General features: G+C 43.4%; 1 protein-coding gene across 1 annotated transcript; it reads left to right on the forward strand.

Annotated features, from left to right (window-relative positions):
- The first annotated feature begins 515 nt into the window (after positions 1-515).
- Positions 516-10,821, forward strand: f8 (coagulation factor VIII, procoagulant component). The gene is made up of 27 exons (XM_028416651.1): positions 516-700; positions 838-938; positions 1,161-1,283; positions 2,163-2,375; positions 2,600-2,782; positions 2,931-3,034; positions 3,147-3,267; positions 3,357-3,636; positions 3,714-3,879; positions 4,003-4,090; positions 4,268-4,485; positions 4,559-4,703; positions 4,808-5,017; positions 5,210-5,976; positions 6,046-6,188; positions 6,364-6,529; positions 6,598-6,837; positions 6,936-7,164; positions 7,240-7,422; positions 7,598-7,714; positions 7,995-8,066; positions 8,224-8,309; positions 8,409-8,564; positions 8,688-8,832; positions 8,913-9,058; positions 9,883-10,065; positions 10,468-10,821. The coding sequence occupies exons 1-27, from the start codon at positions 519-521 to the stop codon at positions 10,621-10,623; spliced, it is 4,923 nt and encodes a 1,640-aa protein (XP_028272452.1). The 5' UTR covers positions 516-518; the 3' UTR covers positions 10,624-10,821.
- Positions 10,822-16,072: the final 5,251 nt, after the last annotated feature.

Genomic DNA, 16,072 nt, shown 5'->3' on the forward strand with positions numbered 1-16,072 from the left:
AGAGTGTCACGAGATATCCTGAAGTCTTCATTTCTTTTGACTGCTTTAATTCACAGTTCAGTCTTTAATGTACCTTTATTTACTTCTGATATTTGTCTAACAAAAAACAAAATGCATGTATTGTCAACAAAAGGTGCAGAAGCAACCCTAAAATCCTTAAAAAGCCTTTCCTGCTTAGTAATGAGGCATCTATAAATGTAAACAGTACATAAAGTAATCCTTGTATATGCAACAAATACTCAGAGCAGGACAAACGCCTGGCAAAGATTATTTATTATTATTATTATTATTCATTAACATTTAGTTGATTCTATCCTCTGAGTGCTTTGTGTGTCCAGACCATCAGGAACCATAGTAAACTCTCATCTGATGTCATCGGCCAGAGCGCGCAGCCTCCAACTACCATGCCCCATAACACTCCCATCTCCCAGCTGCTTCATCCCCTCTCTCCACCCACTTCCCTTTTAAATATATATATCAGCCCGCAGAAGAAGCGCCAGTATTTGACCCAGCACAGCATGGAGCTGACAGGTTGGCGCGCCGCAGCGGTCCTGCTGCCGCTCCTCATCTGCGCCACCGCCGTGGAAGCGCAGCAGCCGAAACAACAGCAGCCCGCAGTCAGAGAGTATTTCATAGCTGCTGTGGAAATTGGCTGGGACTATATCTACCTGGACGATGCGGAGCCGACATCTGATCAAAGGTGAATATTTTTTTAACAAATCAGGTGGGAAAAATCAGGATGTGAAGCCATATTAGTGCAATTTGATTAAAGTTTATTAGTAAGAGACAAAGGCAGCGTGTTTTTTTCTCAGTAGATTAATGTCTGTTTTATTTTAGAAGGAGGTTCAAAGTTACTCCTCAGAAATACATCAAGGCTGTTTACAGAGAGTACACAGACTCCACATACACAGTTCCCAAGCCAAGACCAGCATGGACAGGTAGGTGTCTCTACTTGACTTTTAAACCAATCACAAGCATTTATGTCATTTCACAGTTTGTATTGATCTATTATTATAAACACAGTCCAATAAAAAATAGTCCTTAAAAATAGAATATCTTGTTTTTAAGAATTGATTTTTGGCACTTCATAAAGAATTTTTTTCTGCAAGTTATACCTCAATATATTAGTTTTCTTTAATAAATTCTCCTTTTGTTTGCAGGTATTCAAGGCCCGGTGATTGTGGCGCAGGCCGGTGACAGAGTGGTGGTTCACTTCAAGAACCTGGCCTCTCAGCCCTACAGCATCAGCCCTGTGGGGATCACCTACTGGAAACAGTCTGAAGGTACAGGAAAGAACTGCTAATACCCTTCAAACATCATCCTCTCTCTCACACAGCAGCATTCTGTTCTCCCTACTCAAGTACATGAGCAACAACTTGACTCAGCTTGTTAACGTTTTAATGTGAAGTCCATGTTTCTGTGTAGATGACACAAGAAGCCCGGCAGCTTCTTCTGCGGTGCTACTGTGACGTAAGCCTCACTGAGACTGATTTTTGTTTTTGAGTCAAAAGAATTTGGTGATATAAACATATTCAAAATATTGCTTAGTTTAATAAATGTCAAAGAAGTTGCCTCCTTATTCCTCAGAACTTCTTGAGAGCAACGGTTATCATTATCTTATGTGTGCAGATATCGTGGAGTCTGTTAGAGCCAGACACTCTTCAGACTTCACTCTTTCAGCTACAAAGGACATAGGACTAAATATCCCCTACATATGAAGCATTTAGGGGTTAATGCTCTCCACAGAAAGCATTGGCATATGTTCAGATACCACTATTGATCCAATGCTGTCACTTCCTGTAAGCAGCTCATCTCTTCCTGCCACAGGGTAGATTCCAACAACTGAGCTTATCATAATCTGAAAAGCTTCTCCCGCCACGTCCAGGAATGAGACTGGATGAAACAAATCACATTGACATGTAGTGTTATGGCTGTTGCCGGCGGGTGCGTGTGCAGCCGTGTGTATGTGTATGAGTAGTCATTTAAGTATTCATTTTTCATCACATAAAAAGTTTGTTATGTTTTATGTTCTTGTTTATTTGGACCCAAAAACTCATCATGTCATCATATATTGCTACATGTTTGTTTGCATTGACACACTTAAGTTGCTGACAGAATATAGGGAAGTTACAGAAAGTCCTGCTGTGTTTTTTTTTCTCCAGGAGCCGGGTACGATGACTCTACAGCAGGCCAGGAGAAGGAAGATGATGCCATTTTTCCTGGAGGATACTATGAGTATGTGTGGGACATCAGCCCTAAAGACGGCCCCACCACCAGCGACCCTGACTGCCTCACCTACACCTACTCATCCCGGGTGGACACAGTCCGAGACATAAACTCAGGACTCATCGGTGCCCTGCTCATCTGCAAATCAAGTCAGTGAATGCTGCTGCTGAATGACTCAAGTCTCAGTATGTTGTCATACGAGTATAAAGAAACACAATCATCAGGTTTACATGTGATTGTTGCCAAAAAGTTGTCAGCCTGACATAGCCCTGCCTCTGCTAGCTAACACAGCTGATGAGAATATCTAGTATTTGCTCATAAAACCTGTGGTTGACCTGCTTAGTGTGTGTGTGTGTGTGTGTGCTCCCTTTAGGTGCTTTCACAGATGACGGCCGGAGGAGATATCCAGCCTTCGTCCTGCTGTTTGCAGTTTTTGATGAGACCAAAAGCTGGTATGGGGCGGTGGGAGAGAGGATGAGCAGAGAGAAGTTCAAGAGGAGCAGCAGCAGGAAGGAATACCACACCATCAATGGATATGTTAACTCCACGTTACCCGGTAATGAAACCGCCTGCCTCTGACAGGGAAGCTGTTCCATGTATCCTGCTGTAATGTTAAGTGTTGCTAACACTGTGCCCGGTGTATCAGTGGTTGCCAACAGGAAGTTTTTCATTCTCACTATGTGTGTGCGTGTGAGCGTGTGTAGGTCTGACAGTGTGTGAGGGACGTAATCCTGTGTTTTGGCATATGATCGGGATGGGCACATCTCCAGAAATCCACTCCATTCAGTTTCAGGGTCACTCTTTGCAGGTAAATATGGCTTCATGTAAGGTTTTTTGAATTTGAATTTAAGTATCCCTAAAGCCCTAACAGAGTGTATTGTAATGTTATATTAAAATCTTGTATATTTGCTTTTTTTCAGATATTAACCCATCGTAAAGTCACTGTGGAAGTGACCCCTATGACCTTTATCACTGCAGAAATGAGACCATCTTCCATCGGTCGCTACCTTATCAGCTGTCAGATTCACGCTCATCGCCATGGTAGGAAAGGCCCAGCCGGTTTCACGGATTAAACTACTCTAATCTCCCTGAGTGATGTCTGTATGTCTGTTTGCTGCTGCCCCACACAGATGGCATGAATGCTGTGTTCGCGGTGGAAAAATGCCCAGATCCGGTCACTCCACCAAAACCCGACCTGCGTAAAGTTCAACACGTTGATTACAGTGAAGACAGTGAGGAGAACAGCGATGAGTATGACGACGATTTATTCAACACCATAAGCATACCCGACAAGAAGCCACAGGTACAAGTCAGATCTAGCAGAGGACAGCATTCCCAGACCTGGATTCATTATATAGCTGCCGAAGAAGTCACCTGGGAGTACACAGCTCATCTCAAACCCACAGACAGGTAGGACACAGAAGAACAGGGAGAGTTACTGAAGGTGCTGAACTGATTTCAAATAAACCAAACCTTTTCTTCTTTAGCGAGCTGCAGTCCAGATATTTTCCTGGAGCTCCCCATCACCTCGGCTACAAGTACAAAAAGGTTATATATGTGGAGTACACAGACGGATCCTTCACTCAGAGGAAGAACCCTGACATGGCTCTGCCGGGTCCACTTCTGAAAGGAAAAGTCAACGATCAGTTCCATGTGAGTGGGTCAAATTTCTGAGGACAGATACATGCATGATTCTACTTGAATGATGACCTCAGGGGTACACAGTGGCTCTGTCTGGTTCTGTATTAAACACTTATTAGTTTCATTTGTTCACAGATCATTTTTAAAAACCTGGCCAGTCACCCTTTCAACATCTACCCCAATGGCATTACCAAGATATTCCCACTGCAGAGATCTGCAAATGGTAAGCTACAGGTTTGGTCAGTGGCCTAAAGAACACAAAAAGTGTCATTTACTGCATGGTTGATTCTTCAGGAGCACTGAACATTTCAAAACTACAGCCACAAAATGACTTGAACAAAGTCTGTCAACAGTATTTTCTCCCTGATCCAACTTCTTAAAAACTGCTCAAATCAAACAGCTGCAGAGAAGGACTTGCGTTCAATGGGTGTGCCCCCTAATGGGACTTTTGGCTACATCTGGAGGCTAACAACAGACGATGGGCCCTTGGAAGGAGACCCCAACTGTCTGACCCAGCTTTATCAGAGCACCATCTCCCCAGAGAGGGACCTGGCCTCTGGGCTGGTGGGCACCCTGCTCATCTGCAAGTACAACGCCATCGATACCAGAGGACAGCTGGTGAGGAAGAACGCTCACACACACTTCTCGTGTGTTTGTAAGACATATTGACCTGTGTTGTTTTGTTGTGCAGCTGGGACCGGATAAGAACGTGAGCCTGATATTTGCTGTGTTTGATGAGAACAGGAGTTGGTACTTCAATGAAAACATGCAGAAGTCCAGCCTAAAGTCCTTTAACACCACAGACCCCGACTTCTATAAATCCAATGTCATTTACAGTGAGTTCTATGTGTATTTACTTCTTCTTACTGCTGTTTAGTGGAATAATGACCTTTTAAAACAGTGAATTGATGCTTCTTTTTCACCCTCCCTCCTGCTTCAGGTGTGAATGGTGTCATGTTCAGCAAGCGTAGGTTTGTCTTCTGTCAGACGGATGTCTCCCTCTGGCTCGTGGCCAATGTGGGCACCCAGAGTGACTTCCTTTCTGTCTATTTCACTGGAAACCTGTTTCAGTACCAAGGCCTCTACCAGTCTGTCCTCACCCTCTTCCCCATGACTGGCGTGACTGTTCCCATGGAGATGGAGCTGATCGGTAAATTCACTGATAGACTGAGAGGTGTAGTAGATTAAGCAGTTTAACCCAGCATAGCACAGACAGTATCTGGCTCCTCCCGCTTGATCCCAAGACTGAAGGAGACATGTTGTCACTCCAGCATAGAGCCAATAAATGTGCAAGAAATGTTTGAGCAAAGAAATCTGTGCCTAACTCTTCTTCTTCTTGTAGGTGAGTGGGAAATCAGTGCCTTTGATAGCAACCTCAAGAGCAGGGGGATGAGCATCACTTATACTGTACGTCCTTGCAGCACTGGAGACCTGGTAGTTGATCATAAGGATGAAGATGATATCTCTGACTATATTGATGATTTCCACCCAAGAGGCTTCAGACCTCAGAATGGTACAGTGATGGTTCGAGTGTGCAAGAAAGCCACTGATAGCAACAATACTCAGTTAGTTAACACTTCAGATGGTTCAGGTGTCATATGTAAGCTGAGGAAAGTGACAGTAGCATCACCTAAAGGGGGGGCGTCTCCCCCAGAAGGGGAGATTCCTCAGGATATCTTGGATGGTATAAAGAAACACATGGAGGCTCAGAATCAGACTGAACTTGAAGAACAGAGTGCAGGCAGACAGAAGAGGCAAGCAGATGGAAACTGGACAAATGAAGATATAAGTTCTGGATTTTTGGGTGTGGAAAACATGACTGGCACCACCTTTGATGCAGAGGTGATGGCTGAGGAAAGAAGTCAAATGCCAGATGAGAAGAATGAAACAGTGGCTCAGCTTGAGGAGAGCAATGAGATTTTACTAAGCAGGGAAAAGCAGCTGAGAAAAGAAGACTCAAGTGTGGACAGTTCAGAGGACAAAACCTCACAGAACCTCATTCAGTCTGAACCTGACAGTCTGCTGGGTCTGGAATACAACTACACCGCCAATAACACCAACGACACGAGGATTGATCTTTCCCTGGAGTACGACGACTACAGTGAGGAGGTACGGTGTACGTGTATGTCCGTCTATGTTCTTACAAACACCACATTAAATATTGAATTTAATTTACAGGAGAACAGCACATCAGATGCATTTGGCTCAGAGAACCTGGACATGCGCTCTGGGAACATCAGACTTCGCAACTACTACATCGCAGCAGAGGAGATTACCTGGGACTATGGTATCAAAACACCACCTCAGTTTATCGATCCCAGGTAGGAATAGTATTCTCATTCAAGTTTGTCAATCCTCAACAAGGAAGCCATGATTGACGCACATGTGACCAGAAATCGACCAGATAAAAATTCTGATTTAAAGTTGCTCTACAATTGGACAACTGCTTCACATCACAAGGATTAACAGCAGTATTTATTTCTTTCCTCCCTCTAGAGACATGCGCAGAGGGATGAGGAAGTTCCTGCCTGAGTACAAAAAAGTGGTGTTTCGAGCCTACACGAATCAAGACTTCCAGCATCCGGTGGACAGAAGAGAGCTTCAGGAGCACCTGGGAATCATGGGACCCTTTATTAGAACTGAGATTAATGATCTCCTCACTGTGAGTATTTAAAAAAACAGTCATAGTCTGACAAGCTTCCATTTTACTCCACCCATCTTCTTTCCCAGGTGACCTTTAAGAACAACGCATCCAGACCTTACTCCTTCCACCTTCAGGGAGTGTATGACCGCAGCCAGGGGGCTGGCATTGCCCAAACCAGCTCTGCCTCTGCTCCACCCGGAGTCCCAGGGGAGCCTGTGCCTCCTGGGGAAGCTCGGACTTATAAGTGGAGAATAACCTGGAAACAGGGACCTACTGACCCCAAATTTGACTGCAAGACTGGGGCTTACTACTCCACAGTGGACAAGGTCTGCATAAGTGCTGCCATTTAGTCTGTTTACAGTTATTTTTTTGATGATTGGTAAAAATAAATAATGTGACCATGAGCTTTTTTGCTATTATCCAGGAGAAAGACCTTCACTCAGGTCTGGTTGGTCCACTGGTGATCTGTAAGTCTGGAACCCTCCGCACATGGCAGAACACACAGCCAGACATCCAGGAGTTTTCCCTGCTCTTCCACACCTTTGATGAAACCAAGAGCTGGTACCTGGAGGAGAACCTGCAGCAACACTGTGCCCCACCCTGTCGAGTCAACACAGAGGATCCTTGGTACCACACCAGCAACAAGTTTGCAGGTAGGAATAAAATTACAAACTACTGGTGTATCATTTTTGTATCATTCCCCCCAAAATAATGACTTTCTTTTGTAGCAATAAACGGATATGTGGCAGAGACACTCCCTGGGTTGATGGTGGCCCAACACCAGCCGGTTAGGTGGCACCTTCTGAATGTGGGAAGTGACAGAGAGTACCACGCTGTGCACTTCCATGGTTTACCCTTCACTGTTCACACTGAACAGGAACACCGCATGGGCATCTACAACCTCTTTCCTGGTAAATACACACACTCACAGATTCAAAGTGATATATGTTTTCATGTTTCATGGTCAGATTTTATTAATGTATTTCATTTGAACCACATACTTTTCATTAGGAAGTGACTAATTTATGGAAAAAAATATGCAAATACTTGATTTGCTTAACTGTTGATTTTCTTTCCTTTCTTCAGGTGTATTTGGCACAGTGGAGATGAGACCCCCGACTGTTGGCACATGGCTGGTGGAGTGCACTATAGGTGATTACCAGCTGGCCGGCATGAGGGCTAAACTGCTGGTTTATAACCCACGTAAGTGAACAGCATTATTTTTCATCTATATGAACATTTAAATACAATTTAATGAGTATATATAGATTTGTGTTTTCACATAGATACATACTGACACTGAACCAGTCACATGTTTAGTCCAGATTATGTTAAATGACAGTGTATGTAACTGTAACATACTGTTACAGTGTAACATACTGTTACAGTTACATCAAGTACCGGTAATCCGATGAAATGATTCTGTACACCTGAATATTTAACATGCATAAATGAGCAGAATCTTTGTGGTCCCGACATGCAGGATGTTCTCTGCCTCTGGGAGTGAAGTCTGGAACAATCAAGGATTCCCAGATAACTGCATCAGATCACATTGGTAAGACTGCAAGACTTAGTAATGAGAGACAGCAGGAGGGGCTTACCTCAAGTCGTCCAATAAAAATGAAAATCCTTGTAGTCTTCAGACCACCAGGGTGTTTAATGAAATCTGAAAGCCCCACGGTATGATGCATTGTTTTGATGTTTGTGTCCAGATAACTGGGAGCCCAGGCTGGCGAGGCTAGACCAGTCTGGTTACATCAATGCCTGGATGGGCAAGAACAGCAAGTCATGGTTACAGGTTAAGCACTTTCTTAGCTAGTAGCAATGTTCCTCATCTGAATTTATTTTTGTTGGAATCAACAAAAGCTAAATATGAAGTATGTGTTTGTGTTGTTAGGTGGACCTCCAGAAGCCCATGCTGCTGCACGGTGTGCAGACACAGGGAGTGAGGTCAAGGCTGAGGGACCACTACATCACATTCTTCACCATCTCCTACAGCCTGGATCAGGAGACGTGGACCACATACAAAAGAAACTGCACCAAGAAGAACAGTGTATGTTCACACAGTGGTACTGTATATCTGTCACAATGCCTGTAATGAAAGCACACATGTGACTAATGACATGTAGTAGACCACATCATATCGTGTAGTAAACTGTTTGTGTGACTGTTACAGAACTTTCATGGCAACCTGGACAGCTCCAAGGTGAAGGAGAACCGCTTCTACCCACCATTTGTGGCTCGTTACGTCAGAATTCAACCACTGATGTTCATACAAAGGCCTGCTCTGCGGCTGGAGCTTCTGGGCTGCGACCTCAACAGTGAGTTTACCAATGGAAACAGTACTGATGTCAGTGGTTATAGTATGTCAAACGCTGACTGTGTCTGTGTGTGTGTCCAGGCTGCTCTCTTCCTCTTGGACTCCAGAGACTGATTCCTGACAGTAGCTTCAGTGCGTCCTCTTTTCATTCGTCTCTGCTGCGTAACTGGATACCCAGCCTTGCCCGTCTCCATCAGGATGGCAGCACCAACGCCTGGAGGCCAAAGGTCAGTCTGCTCTTACATGGTACAGAAACTGGGTATGAGCCTAACTTTGGTTCCTTCATCTCCGCTTTTAAAAAATCAGGGTGAGCATGGTGAGGCTCACCTGTTGTTGGATTTGGAAATCACAAGTCAAACTTCATGATCTAACTTTCGAAGTTAGACAGGCTGTTTTTTTATATTTATACCTGATTTATACCTTAAAATGTTATTCAAAAATGAAGCAAGTCAATAAAAACAAGTATTTTTCATGCATGTGTGTCAGTAAGCAACTGGAGAGATGGATTAACCTTTTGCTCCTCTCTCTCTGCCTCGATCTTTCTTTGTGTTGGCCCTACTTGTCAGTTTATCACTGTCACACTGCAAAACACTTGACTGTAGAGGTGTGATGTGTCCTTCTGACAGACTGTTGAGCTGTTATTAAAGGTCATATGCAGCACTTTTGAGACGTGGACACAGGTCAACTACTGTGGGCCAACTGCTCTGTAGAATGGTGTCCTTAAAGGGCTGCAGAGAAGCATGTTACATTTAAAGGACCACTTGTTTGTACAAAATGTGGTGCTTTTTAAACAGAAGGGTTTGTCAGGTGGAAAAAGAGACTGCCTGCTAGAAGAATTTTCCCAGTTTATATGTTTCCTGCTCTCCTCGGAGTAGTGTGGAGAGGAAGTGATGTGGTGTTCTCTATCATCTCTGTTTCCTTTGTTTTCTTTTCTCCTACCTCACTTCTCTAAAACTGAATCTGAAACATTGTTTTGACATCTTTTTTTTTAGGTTATTCCTTTACATTTATTCACATTATCTTGTTGTATTGTTGTTTGAATATGGCTTAGAACAACAACCCCCATGAGTGGCTGCAGGTTGACTTGGGAACAGTCAAACGGATTACAGGGGTTATCACGCAAGGTGCACGCTCACTGCTGACACAGATGATGGTGACCGAGTTCTCCGTCACCATCAGTCATGACGGACAGACCTGGAGCAGTGTGTTAGAGGAGAGCTCCCAAAGAGAAAAGGTACAGTTCTTCTTTTTTTCCTCCCTGCATGAGAGTCATCCAAGCATGAATCAGTCCATAAAACTGCATGAGTAACATGCTTCTGCTTTCATTCATTCCTCAAGTTAATCACTGATGTAGTGGGATTATTTTTACACAGCTAGCTGAGTCAATGTGTGTTTATTGCTGGTATGAATCTTAAAACCTGTGCTTAGAGAAATTTATTTAAAGAGAGGTTTGTAACCTGAGGTGGAAGGACATGAGATTCTATTACATGATGGCATCACAAGAGGACCGTGTACTACTACACAAATCTGTGTGAGTGCTCCTATTAATATAGGAGGGGACTAAAAACAGTGCCAGGTTTTCTAAAATAGGCACCTTTGGTAGTCATCTGATTAACTCTCCTCTCTCTTATCTCAGATCTTCCAAGGAAACAACGATCCAGATGAGGAAGTTGTGACTGTATTTGACTCTCCACTGTTTGGCCGATACCTCCGCATCCACCCGCGGGGTTGGATCAACGACATTGCCCTTCGTCTGGAGGTTCTGGGCTGTGACACGCAGCAGAGCGTCTGACAGCAGCAGCAGCAGCAGCAGTATTTCAGCAGGTGTAGGATTTTCTATAAGAGAAGCTTATTCTTCTGTAGCCACGACTTTGTTTACATTTTCACCTTGGTTTGGCAGATTATTACTTTTGTTAATAATGTATGAACTTCTCGTTGGCGTGTAAATATTTCAGATGAATGATGATGAAGTTTATCACTGGAAGAATTTGTATTTTTGTCATATAAATATTGAATCTACTGTGTTTATACCACGATAAAACACAAAGATAACACTTCTTGTTTCATTACTCTTCACTTTCCTTCCTTTTTTTCATGGTGTTTCTTCATTCCATCTGTTTTAGTCCAAAGCTGTTATTTTTGCCTTATCCACCTCCACCAAACCCTGCTGCCAGAAACAATGAACAATCAAGCTCCAGCATTGTTCTGTTAAAATACACGCTGGTGTTAAACAAGTTTGAGGATAAAATGATTGGGACTGGCAGGGAAGCACAAAGTGCGTGCATGCTTGTGTCAAACTTGTATCTTTTGATGGCAGCATGAAAACATGCGCAGCATGTTTGTAGGTCCGACCAGCCTTTATCACCACTTTATCAGCAGGGAAGTTTCCAGGCCGGCAGAGGGGAAGGTTGTGTTTCATTTCAGGACAGGACATGCGTTGGCAGAGATTTGGCAGTAACACATTACTTTCTGCTGGTCACAGTTTATCTCTCTGAAAACAATAACATACTATTGGCAATCTCAAAAAACAGACGGAGAACCTGTATTCATCTCAGAGCTCAATGAGGGTTAATACACACACACACTCTGAAACCAAAACAGGATGAGAGGCCGTGGCCTGCTGCCCAGGTACAATCACCTATCAGCTGCTGGCATGTGAAAGATGCAACAGGCCAGTCTCATACACAGGAGACTGAACACAGACACAGCTGATTGGAAATTGTGTAGCCTCAGGGAAGCCAAGAACCTTGGACCACCAGAAGGTCCAGCATCACTGCAGTCAAAATGGAAACCACAGAGCTCCCTCTTAAGAAAGATGTGCCAACTCACGTAAACATGGGTTGAAATCTGCAATCCTGGATGTCTAGAGGAAGTGTTTTCTTTATTTAGCAATTATGAAATTATGAAGCAAAAATACCACAAAGGTTTGCTGCACCAACACTGTGCTCATTTCCTACCACTGGCCATGAACTTCACTTCTAGATAAGTTGGTTGATTTTGATGTATTATTTAATTAGTCCTAGAACATTTACATTGGTTATTCCCACAACAACCCAAAACAACTCAAAATTTGCCACTAACAGCTCTGTAAGGCCAACATGTCTTGAGATCAAGCATCACAGATAGCAGCCGATCACAGAGACTTTCTGTGTCATCACTTAATCACTAATGTAATTCCTCTGCATCAAAGGGAGAGGAGGTGTCCGTTATCCTCAAGGTCATACTGAGAGTATCAACAGGCACTTAATGTGTAAGAGGAAGTCAATAAATCTAAAACTTGCCTGAGAATTTGGCTACTGTAGGTTTCTGGGCAAACACATGTCATTTTACACTTAAAGAATGTCTCCCCTCAGCTTCCTCATTTCTCTTCTTCTTTACATCAGAGCAGAGCCTCAGGCAGCTTAACACTAATGTAATTAGTCATGGGAATGTTGTTGTATTCAATCAAGAAATATGGGTGTTTTAACAAAGGAAATGAATGAAAATTACAAACATGCCCAATCTGTGTTGCTTAGTGTCAGATTCTGATATTCACCAGTGAGCTGTTGCCTCACATCCCTTTGTCACAATCATGTTTTTATAAAGAGGTGTAAAAAAACACGGTGTGACACAAGCGAAGAAGTGGCCGTGGTTGTATCACTGTGCCTTACATCACTTCCTGCCTCAGCTGCAGAGGGGCCGCAGAAAGATATGAGAAAAAAAATAAACGAAGTAGACCTCATCTACCCTCTTCTTCTTCTTCTTCTTCTTCTTCTTCTTCTTCTTCTTTTTCGTGTTATTTACAACACAATTTAAGCTTCAAAATCAACCTGACCTTTGACCCCTTATGAAAAAATGAAACTAAACTTAAGATTTTCCATCACTGACATTAAAGTGATTAATTGTGAGTTAGTTAATTGTTAAAAGTGAAACTGTTGTTTTAAGAAGATGAATCAGGATTTCTTTACAACTGCATTGCTCAACAAATTTTCACTGTGAGGACACCAGTTAACATGAAAAACCCCTGAAAACATTTCATAACCATAGGAAACATTAATTTACCGAACGTCACAGAAAATCTAAATACTGAGAAGCTCTATGTTTTACTGTAAATGGCGATTATTCCTTTATCAAATGCATTTTTTTTTTTTACTACAGTACAGACAGATGGAGGAACATATAAGAACATACATTATATTGAATAATACTTAAAAAATATTATTTTTGTAATGTCTTCAGCTCATATAAAACTAAACATAGGCCCTGTGGAATTATAAATATTGTAAGTAATTCAGAAAGGACCGGGACATCACCATCTTATCAGCAGACAAAGGAAGATGCACAGTGGTGCTCAACACACAGGACTACCACGCCAAAGTGACAGAACTCCTCAGTGACACAGCCACATATGAGACACTGAAGAGGGACCCCACCGGAAACTACAAGAAGAAACTAGTCAGCTACCTACAAAAACTGGAGAAGGACCAAATCATCAACCGCAAGCTCTATTTTCGACTGTATCCGGGGGAAGCCACTCCACGCCTGTATGGACTCCCCAAGATACACAAGGAAGGAGTCCCCCTCAGACCCATCGTCAGCAGCACAAACTCAGTCACATACAACGTGGCTAAGCACTTGGCTGAACTCCTGACACCACTGGTAGGTGACACACCACATCACATCCACAACTCGCAGGACTTTGTGAACAAGGTGGAGAAGATCCAAATGGACCCAGATGACACCATGGTCTCATTTGATGTCACCTCCTTGTTCACCTGCATCCCTACATCAGAAGCCACAGAGATGGTAAGGACTTGCCTCACACAAGACAGCACACTCAAGGAGAGAACCAACCTAACGCCAGACCACATCTGTGACCTGCTGGACCTCTGCCTGACCACCACTTATTTCCAGTACAATGGGAACTTTTACAGACAGAAGCACGGCTGTGCGATGGGATCACCTGTGTCTCCTATTGTGGCCAACCTCTACATGGAAGAAGTGGAGAGAAGAGCCCTGAGTTCCTATCCTGGAACCACCCCCACCCACTGGTTTAGATATGTGGATGACACCTGGGTCAAAATCAAGACCAACGAAGTGGAACGGTTCACAGAACACATCAACGCAGTGGATAATAACATCAAGTTCACTCGCGAGGACACCAAGGACAACAATCTGGCCTTCTTGGACTGCACAGTACATATTGAGGAGGACAGGAGCCTCAATGTGGAAGTGTACAGGAAACCCACACACACGGACCAGTACCTGTTGTTTGATTCACACCACCCACTGGAACACAAACTGGGAGTCATCAGGACCCTGCAGCACAGAGCACAAACTGTACCCACCAGCTCAGAGGGGAAGAAGAAGGAGCAACACCACATCAGGAAGGCCCTGCAAACATGTGGCTACCCGAAGTGGGCACTCATCAAAGCCACAAAAACAAGACCCCCCAACAACAAGAAGAAGGACAACACCAGGCGGAGAAAGAACATCTCCATTCCATATGTGTCAGGAGTATCAGAGAAACTCCGCAGGATCTTCAACAACCATGACATCCCGGTCCATTTCAAACCTATGACAACACTGAGACAGAGACTGGTTCACCCGAAGGATAAGATTCCCAGGGAGAAACACAGCAATGTGATATATGCAGTCCAGTGCAGTGAGGAATGCTCTGATCTGTACATTGGAGAAACTAAACAACCACTCCACAGAAGAATGGCTCAGCACAGGAGAGCCACCTCTTCAGGACAAGACTCAGCTGTTCACCTCCACCTCAAAGACAAAGGACACTCCTTTGAGGATAACAACGTTCACATTTTAGACAGGGAGGAAAGGTGGTATGAAAGAGGAGTCAAGGAAGCCATCTATGTTAAGCTGGAAAAACCTTCCCTTAACAGAGGTGGTGGCCTCAGACATCATCTTTCTACCACATACAATGCAGTGATTCCATCCATTCCCAGGAAGTTTACACATACTCACAGTAAGAACAAAGGGTTGTCAATCAGTCCCCCTCCGGCAGTTTCATAGTCATTAGCCAGTCGTTAGACACACCTGGCCCAGTCAGCCAGAACATCACAGGTAAGTATGGAAACATTTAGTGCTATTGTTTGTAAGTTTTGTAAAGTTTTACCCAGACCCACCCACTGAGGTCTGTAACCACATATAAACCATGTTTCCCCACCAAACAGTTAGAACTGATGAAGCTGCTTGGATGAGCAGCGAAACGTCTTCTAGAAAACTCTACAAGTCCAGACGCCTTGCTTCAACCTTCTCTACGTAATTCAGAAAGCTTTCTTGCCACAGTGTGTTTTATAAACTGAAGAAAGGCGCCCCCTGCTGGACACTTTGTAGTGTTACATTAGTCTCTGCACTGAAAGGTGTGCTGGACTTGTTTAAGGAAACTCGGAGAGACAGAGGCATATGTTGCCTGAGCACTGCAATGCACAGAAAAAAAGGGAACTCTATACATCACTCCTCTTTGCATTTATCAAATGTTAAAAAAAAGATGGCTGCAGGCTCAGAGCCAGGCTCCACACCTGATTTATTGTTTGCCTTGTGACATGTATACAGTTGTTCTTTGTGTATGTACATTAAGAGCTCTGCCTCAGAGAATTTATATTGTTATGTGTCCTCTTTAAGATTCAGCATGATCGGCTGCCTCAGTGTGAAACGCTGAGGTTAACCAAGGGAACAAAGAATCAAGGGTGGACTTAATGACTAACTCTACCCAGCCATGTTGCTGTGGTGATGAGCAGATTATGCATTTTGGAGACACATTCAGCGTTTCTGAACAGCAGCTGAGTGTTACATTTCTCTTTGAATCTGAGTGTCTTTCAAAGGGAGTCTGCGTTTAGTCTCCAATGCAGCTGTGTACACCATGTTTGATGTAGAAATAGACAGTGTTGAGAGTAACGGATTATATGTACTGAAGTCATGAATACAAAATGTGAGTAGCTGTATTCTGTTACATTCTAAAGAGATGATTAGAATACAGTTACATTGTTGAAATCAGTGGACTACAAGTTTATTCACTCTGCTGGATAAAACAAGTCACATAAAAATCATTGTCTTTGTCACAGTAAAGATCTTGTTTACAGCAGATCTCTGACTTCCTCCTGATCGCTTGTCTCTGAGTGGATAGTTCTGCCTCAAAAGTACTTGAATTCCTTCCTGTCTGTGTATTGGCTCTTTAAATGTGTTTTAACAGGTATAAATGGGCTGGTTGGATTATAATCTGTCACCTGTAATAGACAAGA

The sequence above is a fragment of the Parambassis ranga genome, chromosome 10, assembly GCF_900634625.1.
Source record: "Parambassis ranga chromosome 10, fParRan2.1, whole genome shotgun sequence".
NCBI lineage: Eukaryota > Metazoa > Chordata > Actinopteri > Ambassidae > Parambassis > Parambassis ranga.